Raw genomic sequence first — 15,038 nt, forward strand, 5'->3', positions numbered from 1 at the left:
AATTATAATTTATTTTTTACAATACGTACATGCTACGGACATTTTGAATACATTTATATATAAATATATTCTTATAAAATTTACTTGTATGTGCTAAATACGAAATGACTTGAAATATACTCCTATGTGCCAAATACGAAATCTTTAGAATTTAACAAAATTATTTACGGGCGATTTATTTGAAATGAAATCATATATTTTGTGTAAGATTTATCTAATTTTAAAATATATATTATTACCATCCTGCCAACCTGCAGCAGAAATAAATGTCTAGCAATCATAAAAAAAACCTCTTCAACGAAACATTCTCTATACTTGATTGGAATAACTTTCTGCCAGAACTAACTGTTTATCAACCATTCTTTGCCCCATAATGCTGTAAGTTTGAGCAATTGTGATTCCAATCATTAACTCTAAAACACGCATGCTAAATTTTCAACCTACATAATTACTGGAATTGAAATCACAATTAATTTTAAACTGGCCAAAGTACCACTTTAAAATATTTAAACATAAATGTTTAAATCAAACTTTATAAAATACAAAAAATCAAACTGAATAGCTAAAAGACAATATTTATTTAACCCTTAAAAATATAATCAAGAAATAGAAACATAACACCAAGCACTTACATGTTCTGCCCTTGAATAAATTTGCTTGTTTGTATATACGATAATGAACAGGAAATTAATTGAATCGAGTTAAGGCTGCCAAGAATATGTTTGTCAGCACGATCTTTCAAACGCCAAAATTTTCTACATTAAGATGACAAAATTGCTTGAGCAAATCCAATTGATGCTGCTACTGTTAGTGTAAAAAAAACCTCATTTACAAAATACAAAGTACGGCTAAAAACATATTTACACGTTCCGCAATAACCTGTGTATATCAGTCATCTACCGCCTGAATCTCACCCATCATGATCCGGTTACTCACGACATTGAATCCCAAAACTGAAGACCTGACCTTTTTTCCTTTCTTACCTTTCTTCTTTCCCAAACCTATATCTTGTACGACTGTATTTTCAGATTCATCAACTTTCTGATCATTTCGCGTTTGAAAAGCTATTTCCAAAACATCTGATGGTAGCAAGTCCAAGTAATTGAGAAATTTATCAATGAATTCATGATCAGGGTCATATGATCTCAGGTTTTCCGTGAGAATAATCTCTGCTTCAGATCTGGACTGCTTCAAGCAAAACTGAAGGAAACTTGTATCTGCCATCCAAATGATAGTCAAAATAACATTAAATAGAAATTCAAGATGATATAACCACTCAATGCCTGATTACATTCAGACAAGCATTGAACTGTTCTTTGGGGAGAATAATCATTTGGTGAAATAGACTTTTCTTTAGCATTCTTAATTCAATCTACTAAATCACAATTAATCCATCAAAACATAGCATGGAAAACAAATCTGAAACCGCAAATACCTGTTGTCCCAATAAGCCTGACACATTCATTCTCACACCAAACTCTGAAATCCGTGGCTTCTGAGAAAAAAAGGAAAAAAGTAACTTAGTATTTAAACTACCATCAATAGACCAATCAGAAGGAGTAGAGTTATACATACTGAGGCTAAATCCGATAGAATTGCCAAGCAGGTGAAAATTGGAATTAACAATGTTAAGCAAAAAGAATAAGAAAATGTCAGTACCAGAATTCTTAGTCATGGCATCTTTTTTCAGTTTTAGCAGCGACTGAGAAGGGGCAGGTGTCGACCATAGAGATCGCTCGGCTGGTTTGCCACTCCCAGATTTTTGTCGACTCAATAATCCAGGGGAATTACCTTTCACGGTGACATTTTTAGAACCCCAGCTCCCCTGGCTAGCAAGCTGTGAGAAACCTGACCTGCTTAGAAAGAATATAATAGTCAAGTTATCCATAAAAACAAGATTATAAAGGAAACAATAAGTTGGCCACCTACTGCTGCATAAATTACTCGTAAATGCAACAACAGTTCTAGTATAAAGAAAATGTGAGGTTGTGTCCCAAATCTTAAATCTGCCTCGATTATGACTTATTACCATGTTTATTATATTCTGTTTTTAAGTTATAGTACTATTTAACGCCCTGAGGCCACTAAGTGTTAATTTAATGCTAAAAACTGAAATTTCAATGTTCATCTACAAAAGCTTTTCTTTTCTTACACCCACACGCACTTTGCTAGCTGATTGTGATGTAGATAGAACAACGTATATTTAACAGATACCAAAACTAACATTGTCAGTAAAGTATTATTGAAGAAAATAAGATTAATCAAGCCAATATATTAATGAGTAGAAGCAATAGGCCCAATGAAGAGACAGAGGACATACTGCTTATTTTCTTGCTTAGATTGCTCAACTGGACCCCAAAACAGTTCATCATCCCCTCTATATTTTGACAAAGAAGTTTGGGAGTTTATCTGGTTAGAAGGTGCTGTTTTTGGTGGAGATGAAGTTGAAATTGGCCATGAAGAACTGCTACTCCGAGCAACTTGGGCAGGCTGTGATTTCTGAGGGGTAGGCAGTTGGTTTGGGAGAACTGCAGCAGACTTCTTCTCCTGCTCCTTTTGAATATCCCTTAATGATGTTGGTTTAGGAATCCTACCAGAATCAGTAGTCCAGGCTGGAGGGGGAGATGGGCTTGTTGCCTCTCCTTTCCAAAGAACAAAATCTCCGAGAGAGGGTCCTGAAGGGATAGAAGGCAGTTGTTCTTTCTCCAATTGAACAGAATGAGAGCCTCTTACCTTTTCAATGTGACTCGAACTTAAGGGGATTTCACTAGAAGCAACAGGAATTGAAACCTTAGCCCCTGAACCCTTCAACTTCGCATATTTTTTCCGGTTTCTTTTGGTGTCTTTAGCTTCAATGAAGTCTCCTTCATCTATTGGTTCTGAATGAGAATGAACAACTAAATTTTGTGAGGGGATCAAGCTGTTTGGAACCTTGCCATCTCTTTCACTATATTTTGGTACATCTTCTGCCAATAGATCACTTAATGGGCTTTTCTTGTTTTTACTATTTTGAGATTTTTCAGATTTAGCTAGATATTCAGTATAATTTGCCTCTCGGTGACTATCACTAGACACCTTCACAGTGTCTGGATTGGCCACAACTCCAACCCAGGGAGTTGTTGAACTCGTGGAATTGACAGGGGTAGCAATCTCAGACACAGGCATTTCTATCTGTGCCCTTTTTTGTTCTTCCAGTTGAATTTCTAGGAGAGATTTTGCCTTAAAACCAGGAGCAGGTTTCCAAGCTCTCCCTGAAGGTAATTCACTATTCTTGGTGGAAATAGAACTGATTACCTTCGGCTCATTCTCAATAAATGTTTCAGTGATGCTTCCTGGAGTATTAGTTGGGAGATAATTAACTTCTTGATGATTATCTGTTTCTGCAGTAGCAGTTGCAGATTGTTTACCCTTACTCCATGTTTGTTGCAGATATGTCTCATCAGCTGATTCACCCTTGTTGGTTTCTCCCAAATTTTTTTCAGCACAATGTGGCTTCTCAGATTCTGATTTCTTTGACTTCTGCAGAGTCACATTTTTTAGCAATCCTTTTGCCTGATCAGAAGACTGAGATTTTGAAGATTTTTGCTTCTTAGATTTCTTCTCAGTAGTCCTTTTGGGTTCCCGTGCTTCAACACTTTTCGCATCCACCACCAAGGGTTCAGTATTTAAGCTCTCTCTTTCACCCTGCTGCTCTTCAATACTACCTGATTTAATCTCCGCATCTGTACCCACTTGACTTGATACTGGTAACTCGGTACCACAAGATCCAAATGAAGACACGGGAACAAAAGGACCAACACACTGTAGTGGTCGAGAACTCTCACCGGACACGGAAGTTGCACTCACCTGAGTATCATCAGCAGGACAAGTATAGTCTGGCATTTGCTCCATGATTTTAGCAGTATAGTTAGAAAAAGAAAAAGGTTTCTGGGCAATGTCGAGCTCCTCTTTAGCTATGTTATTCTCACTCAATAAGGATTCTTCGAAAGAAGCTGATGCAGGCAATGTTACACTGTGGTGCTTGTCACTAATTTGCTCAGGATGTGTAGCACTCCAGCTTTTTTGATGACTAATATTCTCAAATAATTGGTCAGGCAGATGGGCAGAAGATTCACTGCTTATATTATAACTAGTGTCCTGACTTACTTGCAGAGGTAAATTCAAAGAAGTAGTAGTAAGCTCGCCATGCACACCAGGAATTGATGTTTGAGAACTCCTAGAAAAAATCTCTTTTGGTGGTTGAATTTGAGAAAGATTTGCATGCAAATTTCCCAGTGGTATTCCACCTCCAGGCAACTGTTGATAAGATAAATCACCATAGCGCTGGTGAGATTGATGCTCCTGCAGCACTTGAGATAGCAGTTGTTGTTGTTGGCGCAATAACAGCTGTTGCTCCTCATGTTGCTGTTGCTGCTTCAGCAATAGAAGTTTATCTAAGAAAGGTATCGGTTGTGAAAAAGCAGCTGCCTGAGAATGCAACTGCAGCAGTTGTTGCTGCTGCAACATATTCAACATTTGGGAATCTTGGGATAAGCCAGAAGAAAGCAACTTCTCTGCTGTCAAAATACTGGATGGAATATCCGAAGTTGGAGCAATTAAGTTGTTTAAGGGAAACTGGTTCGGTGTTTGTAACCTTTGTTGTTGAATTCCAAATGGCATTTGAACATAATTTTGATCACGATGGAAGTCAGTCTTATTCAGAAGGGGATCCAATCCACCTTGCAAAGGAAAATTTGGCCATCCAGCAATACCACTATTTAAGCCTGTGGATGACCTGTCAGATAATCCTTGGATTATTGAGTTTAATTCAGAATTTTGCGGCTGAAGCTGACGAGGATTGTCACTCAATGAAGACATGATATTTGAATGTGGTGCTGCATTTGAAAAAATGTCTGATTTTGGTGGAACGGGCACTACATCCCTCCCTGGCCAGTATGGATAAGGATGAGTTGGCAAGGATCTTTGCCGTTCAAGTGCCATCTTCTTGGCCAGCAAGTAAAGGTTGTTCCCACCGTCTACTCCCAAATTACCAGAGTTATTACAGACAAACCCTTGTAAACCTAAAAATACATGATCTCAAAATTATCATGATTAGACCAAACTATCTCAAAACATAATCCAGTATATAAAGATATTATGAAGAGGAATGATAATGCATGGCAATGCATTAATATTTAGGAATAAGAATAGAAAACAAAAAATATAACATGGTTAACCTTCTGATAATGTGAGACTATCAAGTGGGGAACTGCCCTTGCTACCGGACATTAGTGACTCCAAAAACCTATTTTCAGCTTCAGTGGCAGAATTCCTATGCATAGAATCATTTCTCAGTCTCTCAACCTCATTTAAACCGGTATGCATGTTCCCAAAGGTACTGGAATTTTGCCAATCAAGTGCCTCTGTAGAGTCGTGTTTTGCTGCAGAAAATCCAGGTGGTGGCTGTGCCTTTGCTCGTAAGTGGGGCATGGCATCACCAAGTTGCAACCATGGTGAGTCGGATGCTGCATTTTCCAGACGAACAGGTAAATCTATACCAAAGTAACCAGCCTCAAACCAACTAATAATATCGATTCCTTTAAATGGGCCCTGAATGTGACCCTGAGGATCTTTATAAAAGAGTGATAAATCCTCTGGACAAGTTTGTTGAACTCTCCTGGATTCAAATTCACTATCAAAAATTCCAGATAGCTGCCTTTTAATGGGATCTCCACTAGATTGCCACTTAGCCACATCTCTGGTTTCAGACAAATAGTCCAAATTATGCTCCCACTGAACCTGTGTATCTTTTGGTGGGTGTGACCAGCTCATATCTGGGTTTCTTGATTTAATATCACTGGACACATCTCTGTTTTCATGCACAACTATGCCTGCACGTTCACCTAGTGGTGTCCCACGCCATGTAGCACCAGGATGAACAGAATTACTTTCTTCAAAGGTTGATTCTCTCTTACTAGGAACCTCATCTGCCATTCTGTAAGAACCATTATCTTCGACTCTATCTGAAAAGATAAAGCATAAGAACTCCTTGAGACAAAGAAAAACCCATCCTTCCTAGCTGTTTAATGTAGCAAAGTATAATGCATTTATATTGGGAGAAAATTAGACAGGTTACACTTGAAAGCTGAAATCAAATAAGAGGTGTAGATAGTCAATATGTAATAATTGGAGGTAAGTAAAGGGCAAGCAAGAACCACTAATAAAGAGATAGTCCAACCATGGAAACATATAAAACCCATTAATTTTTTTATTAAAAACAAAGTATTACAGACTCCAAATAATTTACACTACAACTAAAGATAATATAAAGATCACCTTCAAAATCTAGATAGAAACAAATCTTACATCATTATTGGTGTATGTTGGTAATAAAAATACAAAATTCCCAAAGTTTCATTTAGTTTTACATTAACAATCTACATTTCCCAACCACTTACTTCGACGATGTCTTAAGATGCTTACTGTTTCCATTATTATTAGACAGCTAAAAATGTGTTGTTGCTTTTTATTTGAGAAGCCTTTTGAGAAATTCAAGGGACCACTTTCAAATGGTCAGAAACTCCTTGCCAAAACAATCAGATTCTAAAGAAGCTCACGCCCTTTGACACTATTGTAAGCTTATATAATTAATATACCTTGTAAAGGAGCATTTACAAGCTTCATTTGTCTTGAATGTGTAAATTCTGTCGAGTTCCGTCCATCTTTTTGCACCTGAGGTGCACTGCTGCTGATTATTTCCCCCTTTTCAATATCCTTTATCACAGACTGTTCAAACAGAAAAGCAATCTAATAAACCACTTGAGATAACAGTGACATCCAGAACAAGAAAAACAGTGACAGCAATTACCAGTTCCTCAGAATTTGGAGCACAAAAACCTAGAGGCTGCAATGGTTCGTCCTGTGTAATAGAAGGTACCTGCACAAATTCCACTAGTTTTCTATTTGTATGCATATCAGCAACTCTGTACACATCAAGCAAATTTTTCCTGCTATATCTAAAGCAATGGGCTTTTCCATCATGCTGACTTTCAACTTTATCCAATAAATTTTCAGGGTATTGAGCATGCATATATGTGCCATTAATTGAGTTACCACCAGAGCCAAACCGGGCATGCCCAAAAGCAGTGACTGGAGATGTATCCTCCCCACGGCCCCACCCATATGGCAATACAGACACTTGTTTGTTTGGCATCACATTTTGGTGGTGGGTAGGCTCTACCCTTCCACGGCTCTGTGAGGCATTGGATCTCCATGGCCGATAATGATCCCCTTCCTTTTCATCCTTAACAAGATTGGATATGTTAGACAAACTTTTGCCAACCTGCAGATCACCATCTTTACCAGGGTCACTCCATTTCTCACGAAGACCTTTGGACTCCTTATCACCAGGTCCCCACCGTGAGTTCCACTTACTCTCACGCCGCTGTTCAAAGTTGGTATCTTTATTGCCTGAATCATTCCATCTATCAGATGTGCCACGACGTGCTTCTGCAAAGTGCCTTGTCGATGGATTTTCAGTCCAACGATCCTTGTGTAAAGAGGAAGAGGACTTAGTATCTCTCTCTTCATCACGCCAACGATCATGTCGTCCATTTTCAGAGTCAAGCATGGATGGCCGGAAGACATCCTTTTGCTTATGGCCATCATTCACGTCCTCTCCATTTTCAGACGTCTTAGCCATCTCTGAGCGATTGCCATTTGGTGGAGTTGAGATCACATGGTTTTCCTGAGTAATGTGAAATAGAGAAGAGATGCGGACTTTAAAGCAATTATTCACTATCTATGGATTGATATGTTCATAAAACTCTGATTTGCAAATATACATTTTACAGAAATGCAAAAAGACAAAAAAAACAACAGTAATCAGTACACACCACAGTTCCTATTGCAGGTTTACTCTCCCCAGGCTTTGGCAGAAGCCATTGTGGTGAAAGTGGAATGGGATTGTCAGGGCCATGGAAATCTGCAAGAAAGATGTTTACTAAAAATATTTGAAAATTTGAACACTTTTAGCAGTTGGCTAAGCAATTACATATTTTTTCATCATGTTGTTCTTTTCAGTTGATAATTAAATAGATAGAAAGAACGCACAGACAGACCAAGAAAGAATGTAGACAAAAGAATTCAAATACATTCATTGATGATTTCACGCAAGAAGAAACTAAGAATAAATATTATACGAAAATATTGAATATAATATATGAAAAGAAATCAGTCCTTTCTATGTTTGAAATATACAATTCTGATTGAAAGGACAAATCCATCACATGTTTGATTATGCTGCTGACTACATTAATAGGTGGTGCTTGTGGAAAATGTCTGTCTATAAAATAAATTTAAAACGAAGAATGGGGAGGGGGCACTGGGACAAAGATAAACAAATTTACAAACAAACAATAAATGAAACTAAAATCGGTGTCGGAAATTATACGTAGATGGTCTGCACCGTCTAACTCACAGTACTTCATTATCAATTCCCACGGAGTGGACAAACTCTATACCTCAGTATATCAAATCTAATAAAATCAAAAGACAACGCTATAAAAATCCAGGAAGACTTGACCCAAAGTTCAAGCAGTAGCTACAAATAGCAGCTTCTGTGACTATCCAGAAAAAATATAGTGAGACTTGCGTTTATAATGTGTCAAACAAACACATACATAGTAGTATTATCTATCTTGGTAAAAATTACTTAGAGATACAGTAAAAAAAAATCTATCATTTTTCGAATTTCAAAAATCATCAAACCAAAGTTTCCCTGGATAAAAAAATTATTTCTAAATGCACAATGTCATTCGAAATCTAAACTTCTAATCCTCGAGTTCACAGAGAAAATTCTGAACAACTAAACAACAAAACCACATACGATAATTAGGTCCGGTTTTTTTCACTGTTTTCAAACTTTAAATAAAAGTGTAACAGAAGGAACAAGAAAAAAGAAAAATGCAGAGCAATTCATCAATGTCATCCCCGACCAAAAAATGAATAAGTAAAACATTGATCAAACGAGACACGAAGAGGAAACCACTCAGCAAAAACCTAAACTAAAACAGAGAAACAAAATGGTTGGCGTAATCTAATAGGAATAGTGAAAGTGTGGGAACGTCTCTAGGGTTTAGGAGAATCGGAAATTAGAGGTGAAGGAAAAAGACCTTTGGAGATCTGAAGAGGAGGTGCAGCAGAGATGTGGTGGAGGCGAGTTGCAGAGATGTGGTCAGCCATGGATGATGATCGGCAAGGGAAAGAGTCTCGGACGATTGCAATTGAACCAACGGTGTGCGAAGGTGAGTCAGGGGAACCGGAACCAGGGTGAGAGAGAATAATATAGGTTAAGCCTGAAGGATGATAAATGCATGGGTGCACGTTAGGACGCTATCACCCACGGCTCACGTTAGCAGAAATACCCTTTGCCGGATTCTGTTCTTCATTTGTGATGCTGGGAAATAAATATTTACGCGCATACAGAAGCGCGTGATGATCACGTACTGACATGTGAACATTAAATATGTGTGCTTGCGTCGTATATTTTCCACTTTAGGTGTCGCCTAAGTGACCAAAATGTCCTTCACTGAAGTCCATTCCTTGGTTTCTTTTATTTTTTCATTAGTTTTTGTTCATAATTTATATGTTTTTTAAACAAGTTATTATATTTTCTAACTTTTGTATAATATTTTTATTATTTAGTTTAAATTGAAATATGACGCCTTAAATTTTGTGAGTAGATCCATCCATTTGTATTTATTATAGAAATCGTGAGACAGTTTAATTGATAACTTGCAACTTATAATTTATACTTATTTTTATTGACAATTTTAGTGACAATTTACAAAAAAATATACATTGATTATAACATATTTGATATATTATATATTATGTTAAGTATCATCTTTAAATGAAAAAAATATTTAATAACAATAAATTAGAAAAAGAAAGGGACAAGATTCACACGAGATAGATGAAGCACTGTCTAAACAATATTTATAATCCAAAATTATGCTTTCAAAAAAAGGAAAATAAAAATACAATCTACAAAAATGAGCGAAGGAGGTCTAAATAGTGAGAACCATATTTATAAAATAAAAATACTACACAAGGTTATCTTAATACTAAAACTAAATAAATATATTAAATTTAAAATTTAATTTTATACATGTAAAAGTAGATGTTAAAAACTTGTATATACATACTGTTTGACCCAACTTCTATTGTAAAGTAGAAGAAGAAAAAAAGTGGATCAAACACACTCTTAGGGCTTGTTTGCTTCTAGGGGTGGTACTGTTGTCGACAACGGAAGTCACAACACCACCCTATTTGGATCCATGTATTGTTGCGGGTGAGGGTGGAAGGAAAGAGAAAGGGGAGTGAATTTCGGTTCTCCCTTGAGATGAAGAGAAAGTTGAGCTGAGGAGAGTGAGTGCCATGTCATTCATAGGAAGTTACGTTGGTGCCCTTGCTTTTGTGCTGAACAGTGCCCCTGCATGCATGCCACATGAAAGCATCATATTCCTGACTTGGCTCAAATTGACCGTGTGAAAGTGATAAAGCTGAGTGAATGCAGTGGGTGAGGTAGGTGTGGAATGAAGCTGGTTAAATGCTATATAAAACGATGCATGAAGCTGGTTCCTCCATTCACAGATAAGCAAAGAAAGCGAAGCCATTAGAGTGTGTAGTGTAGTGTGGTTGGAGAAATTCGTAAGCCATCATAGTGTGTGGTAGGGGCTTGAGTTACGTATAGGTTGTTCATCTCACGTGCTGGGTTCATCTGTAGGTTCATCTGAGGTGAGAACATGTCTTTGAATGGTGCTTAATCGATTATGGCTGAACTAGCACTGGTCACATAATCGATTATGGTGTAGATAATCGATTAAGTAAAGGCACTAACCGATTATCTGAAGTGTGGAAAAAAGGTCTTAATCGATTATGTATTGTCATAATCGATTATGCTTGTTTTTTGCCTACTAACATAATCGATTATACGTGAATAATCGATTATCCTGTGTATATAACTGATGGGATAATCGATTATGTTCTAAATTTTGTGAAATTCTGTGTTTCTTAATTTGTTTTATGTGGTTTTCAGGCACTCGTGGTGTGTTCTTCATCCTATTATGTTGTTTTTTAGTGCTTATCTTCAGGTTTTTAAATTTTTTATGTAAAGTTATTTTTCTTAATTTCTGTTTTATATTTATGTTTGGATGATTATGGTTTTGTAATATAATTTTTTTAGAATTTAGTTTAGTTAATTATGTTAATGAGTTAGTAAATTAATGTTGGTTGTAATATAATTTGTTTAGACTTTAGTTTAGTTAATTATGTTAAGGAGTTAGTAAATTAATTCCTTTATTTGATTTATTGTTTTAATTTTTGTAGATAGTTATTATTTTTTTAACATTTAAAAAAAATATTTATTTGTATGAAATAAATGATTTACATAATGAAAACAGAAATATGTAAAGTTTAGGTTTTTGATTATATTAAACATAAATTATTAATGTTATAATTAAATCAAATAAAATGAATATTTTTACAATTGGAAATAGAAATTTGTAGGTTTTTTAAAAAGTAATTGATATTTTAGAAGTGGTATTTTTAATTGATATTTTAATAATAAATGTAGAAAGTAATTATTTATTTAAAAATGAATTGTTTATAAAAAAATATTTAAAAAAAGTTATTTAGATAGAATGGAATTCAAGATTTAAAAAATATTTTTATAGGGTTTTATTTTTGTAGATTTAACATAATTTATTAATGTTATAATTAAAAACATTATAAAAATGTTGTAGTAATTAAAAAAAATAGTCAAAGTTTTGAGTAGAAATATGATTTTGACTTAATTTTTTTTTAATTTGTATTTCCCATAAATTATTGGTGTTAGAATTAAATGTTATAAAAAAATGTTATAGTAATTTAAATAGTCAGAAAAAGTTTACAAGAGAAATTTGAATTTATAATAATAATTGTAGATAGTTATTAGTGTTTAAAAATTAAATTGTTTATAAGAAATAATATTTTATTTGTAAATAATATTTGTACAGGATCCAAATAAAATTTGATAATCTTTAGTTAGTATTTTTTTGATTGTACATAAATTATTTTGTTTGTTTATATTTATTTGTTGTTTGATTAAATTATGTTATTGAATGATATAGTAATTTATAATAATTTTTGTATTAAAATTAATTAAAAGTACGTTTTAGGGTAACTGTATTGGTGTACTTTTACATCGATACGGTAACCGCGTTCGGTATGAATTCGGAAAGAATTTATGACGAGGCAGAGATGGTACACTTTGAGGAAACAGTTGCAATTTATGACGATCTTGTTGCGACGAACATGAATTTAATTTCACAAATCGAAGAACAAATAAAAAAAAATAATCAAGGTGCATCAGTCATGATTCTTTGTATGATTGCTTTTGGATTGAAATTGTTACGCACGGTGCCTACTATAAGCAACTGTATCAGTGAGTCCCAACCACAAAAAGAGCGCCGCAGACAAGAATTGATGGAGTACTTGGTTCACACTGAAGAATCTCGTCACATTATTCGCATGGGATCGGAAGCTTTCATTAAATTATGTGAACGAATACGGGGAACTGGACTTGTTAAAGATGCATATCGATCAACCGTGGAAGAACAAGTAGCGAAATTTCTGCACATTATTGGGCATAATGTGAAGAATCAAAGTGTGTCATTTTTTTTCCATCGGTCTGGAGAAACAGTTTCCCGTCACTTTCATAATGTTTTGAGTGCAATTTTAAGGTTGGAGGGGGAATTCTTAATTCAACCAAATGAAACAGTTGTAGAACCCCACATCCTTAACAACAGTCGATTTTTCCCCTACTTTAAGGTTTGTTGATAATAACATTACTTTAAATTATGTGTAATGTCTTCTTTAGTTTGTGTTTAATTAAAGTTATGAATTTTTGTTTACAATAGGATTGTTTAGGGGCCATAGATGGGAGTCATGTACGTGCTAAGGTTGCACGTGGTGATGCGCCTCGTTTTCGAGGGAGAAAAGATTGGCCAACCCAAAACATATTTGCAGCTTGTGACTTTGACATGAAGTTCACATATGTCTTAGCCAGTTGGGAAGGAACTGCCTCCGATTCAAGGATATTGAAAGATTCTTTGGTACGAGGCGATCCTTTGGTTATTCCAGAAGGTTAGTTATAGGGGATTGGGTGTGTAGAAGAATTAAAAGGTTGTAGTAGTATATACTAACCCAGTTTTCCACAATCTTTGTAGGAAAATACTATCTTGGTGATGCAGGTTTTATGTTAAAACGAAATATAATAACTCCTTATCACGGGGTGAGATACCATTTGAAAGAATATTCGCGAAGAGGGCCACAAAATGCAAAAGAGTTGTTTAATCATCGACATTCATCACTTAGGAACGTAATTGAGAGAACCTTTGGAGTGCTTAAAAAACGTTTTCCAATTATAGCCAATGGGACTGAGCCACATTATGATGTGGATACTATGACAAAAATTGTTTTAGCTTGTTGTATTGTGCATAAATTTCTACGCGGATCGACAATGATGAGTCTCTGCTTGAAAAAATAGATAATTAATTGTTAGAACAAGATGTCCAACCAAGCACCACCCATGCTCGTGAACATGATTACAGGCTAGGGTGTGATATTATGGACACTATAGCAAACGAAATGTGGCAAGATTATGTAAATAATTAATTTAATGAAATAATATATTTTCTACCATTTTTCAATGTTTGTCATCCTAACTTTATTTAAGTTAATTAGATGGATCGCGGAAAAAATGTGGCTTCAAATTCATTAGGTTCTTATCGAGAGTTCACCAAGTGGACGACGGAGATGAACCTAATTTTGCTGAATGCAATGATTGACGAGGTACGAAAAGGGTGTAGAATTGATGGTAGCTGGACCACTCAAGGATACACTAACATAGTTATGGCTTTAAATGAGGCGGGCTTATCGGGTCTTAAGACAAATAATGTGAAGAACCGCTAGAAAAGCCTGAAGGACAGGTGGAGGGAAATCCATGATTTGTTTGGTGGATTGAGTGGTTTCGCATGGAACCAGACCACCAAACTTTTTGAAGTCGAGGACGAAGTTTGGAGTGAGCTGATTAAGGTACAATGATAAGTACTTTTTTATGTAACAATTACATTTAACTTCACATTTCGCATCATATACTAATATGTGAAATGTATGTAGGCCAAACCATCTGCGACGAAATAACGTTTCAATCCCATTCGCCATTATGACCTCATGGAGGAGTTGTGGTCTAATGATAGAGCCACAGGAAGTCGGGTCATGACAGCCCGTGACATCAATTCACCTCCTGACATGCGCAATTTCAGTGTCAACCTTGGGGAGAATAATATGGATTTTATCCCCGAACAACCGAACTTTGAGGAGGCAAATGACTACGTCCCACGATCACCTGCTTCTCAATTCCAATCTAGTGACACTCCTTCAGACACACCCTCAAACACTCCTTCTATGCCGTTTGTTGGCTCTGCGTGCACATCGTCATCCCGAGGATCAAAGAGAAAAGGCCCCACTATGGACGACATTGATGAACAATTTGCAATGTTGAATACTAATCTTCAACAATGCGTGTCAACAATGAAGGATGGAAATGAAAATGCCTCTCAGTTGGTGAATATTGCTCGTGCACAGGCAACAACAGCTCAAGATATAGCTGCCGAAATTAGACGAAGAAACGACCTATATATTGAGCATGTACACCACCATCGACGCCATGCCTCATACCAGTACTCAGAGTCTGATATTTGGGCAATGCTCGGGAGCTAAACATTCAAGATGAACAACTCATGGATCAATGCTACGAGTTTTTATGTGACCATCCCGGAAGAGTTAAGCAACTATTTGGGATGTCATATGAGCGTCGAATGAAAAAATTGTTTGGATTTATGACTAGGCATTCATTTCATATCTCTGCGTGGGGGTTACCTTTAATTACTGGACATGTAATATTTGGCTGTCTTTGTTAGTTATTGGACACATGGTAGTAAGTATCGTGCGAT

At 35.9% G+C, this 15,038-nt stretch overlaps 2 protein-coding genes across 2 annotated transcripts; one reads left to right on the forward strand and one right to left on the reverse strand.

Moving 5' to 3' along the window:
- Window positions 1-643: 643 nt before the first annotated feature.
- LOC137820266 (protein ESSENTIAL FOR POTEXVIRUS ACCUMULATION 1) lies at window positions 644-9,412 on the reverse strand. Its single transcript, XM_068624243.2, has 9 exons — window positions 9,153-9,412; window positions 7,875-7,963; window positions 6,848-7,726; window positions 6,636-6,765; window positions 5,217-6,002; window positions 2,321-5,060; window positions 1,660-1,853; window positions 1,436-1,495; window positions 644-1,217 (listed from the first exon to the last, which is right to left on the reverse strand). The coding sequence occupies exons 1-9, from the start codon at window positions 9,220-9,222 to the stop codon at window positions 889-891; spliced, it is 5,277 nt and encodes a 1,758-aa protein (XP_068480344.2). The 5' UTR covers window positions 9,223-9,412; the 3' UTR covers window positions 644-888.
- A 2,984-nt stretch (window positions 9,413-12,396) lies between these two features.
- On the forward strand, window positions 12,397-13,172 carry LOC150025170 (uncharacterized). Its single transcript, XM_090295651.1, has 2 exons — window positions 12,397-12,852; window positions 12,942-13,172. Exons 1-2 carry the CDS (start codon window positions 12,397-12,399, stop codon window positions 13,170-13,172), a joined length of 687 nt encoding a protein of 228 aa, XP_090151777.1.
- Window positions 13,173-15,038: the final 1,866 nt, after the last annotated feature.

Source organism: Phaseolus vulgaris, chromosome 9, assembly GCF_051622355.1.
Source record: "Phaseolus vulgaris cultivar YP4 chromosome 9, ASM5162235v1, whole genome shotgun sequence".
Lineage (NCBI taxonomy): Eukaryota > Viridiplantae > Streptophyta > Magnoliopsida > Fabales > Fabaceae > Phaseolus > Phaseolus vulgaris.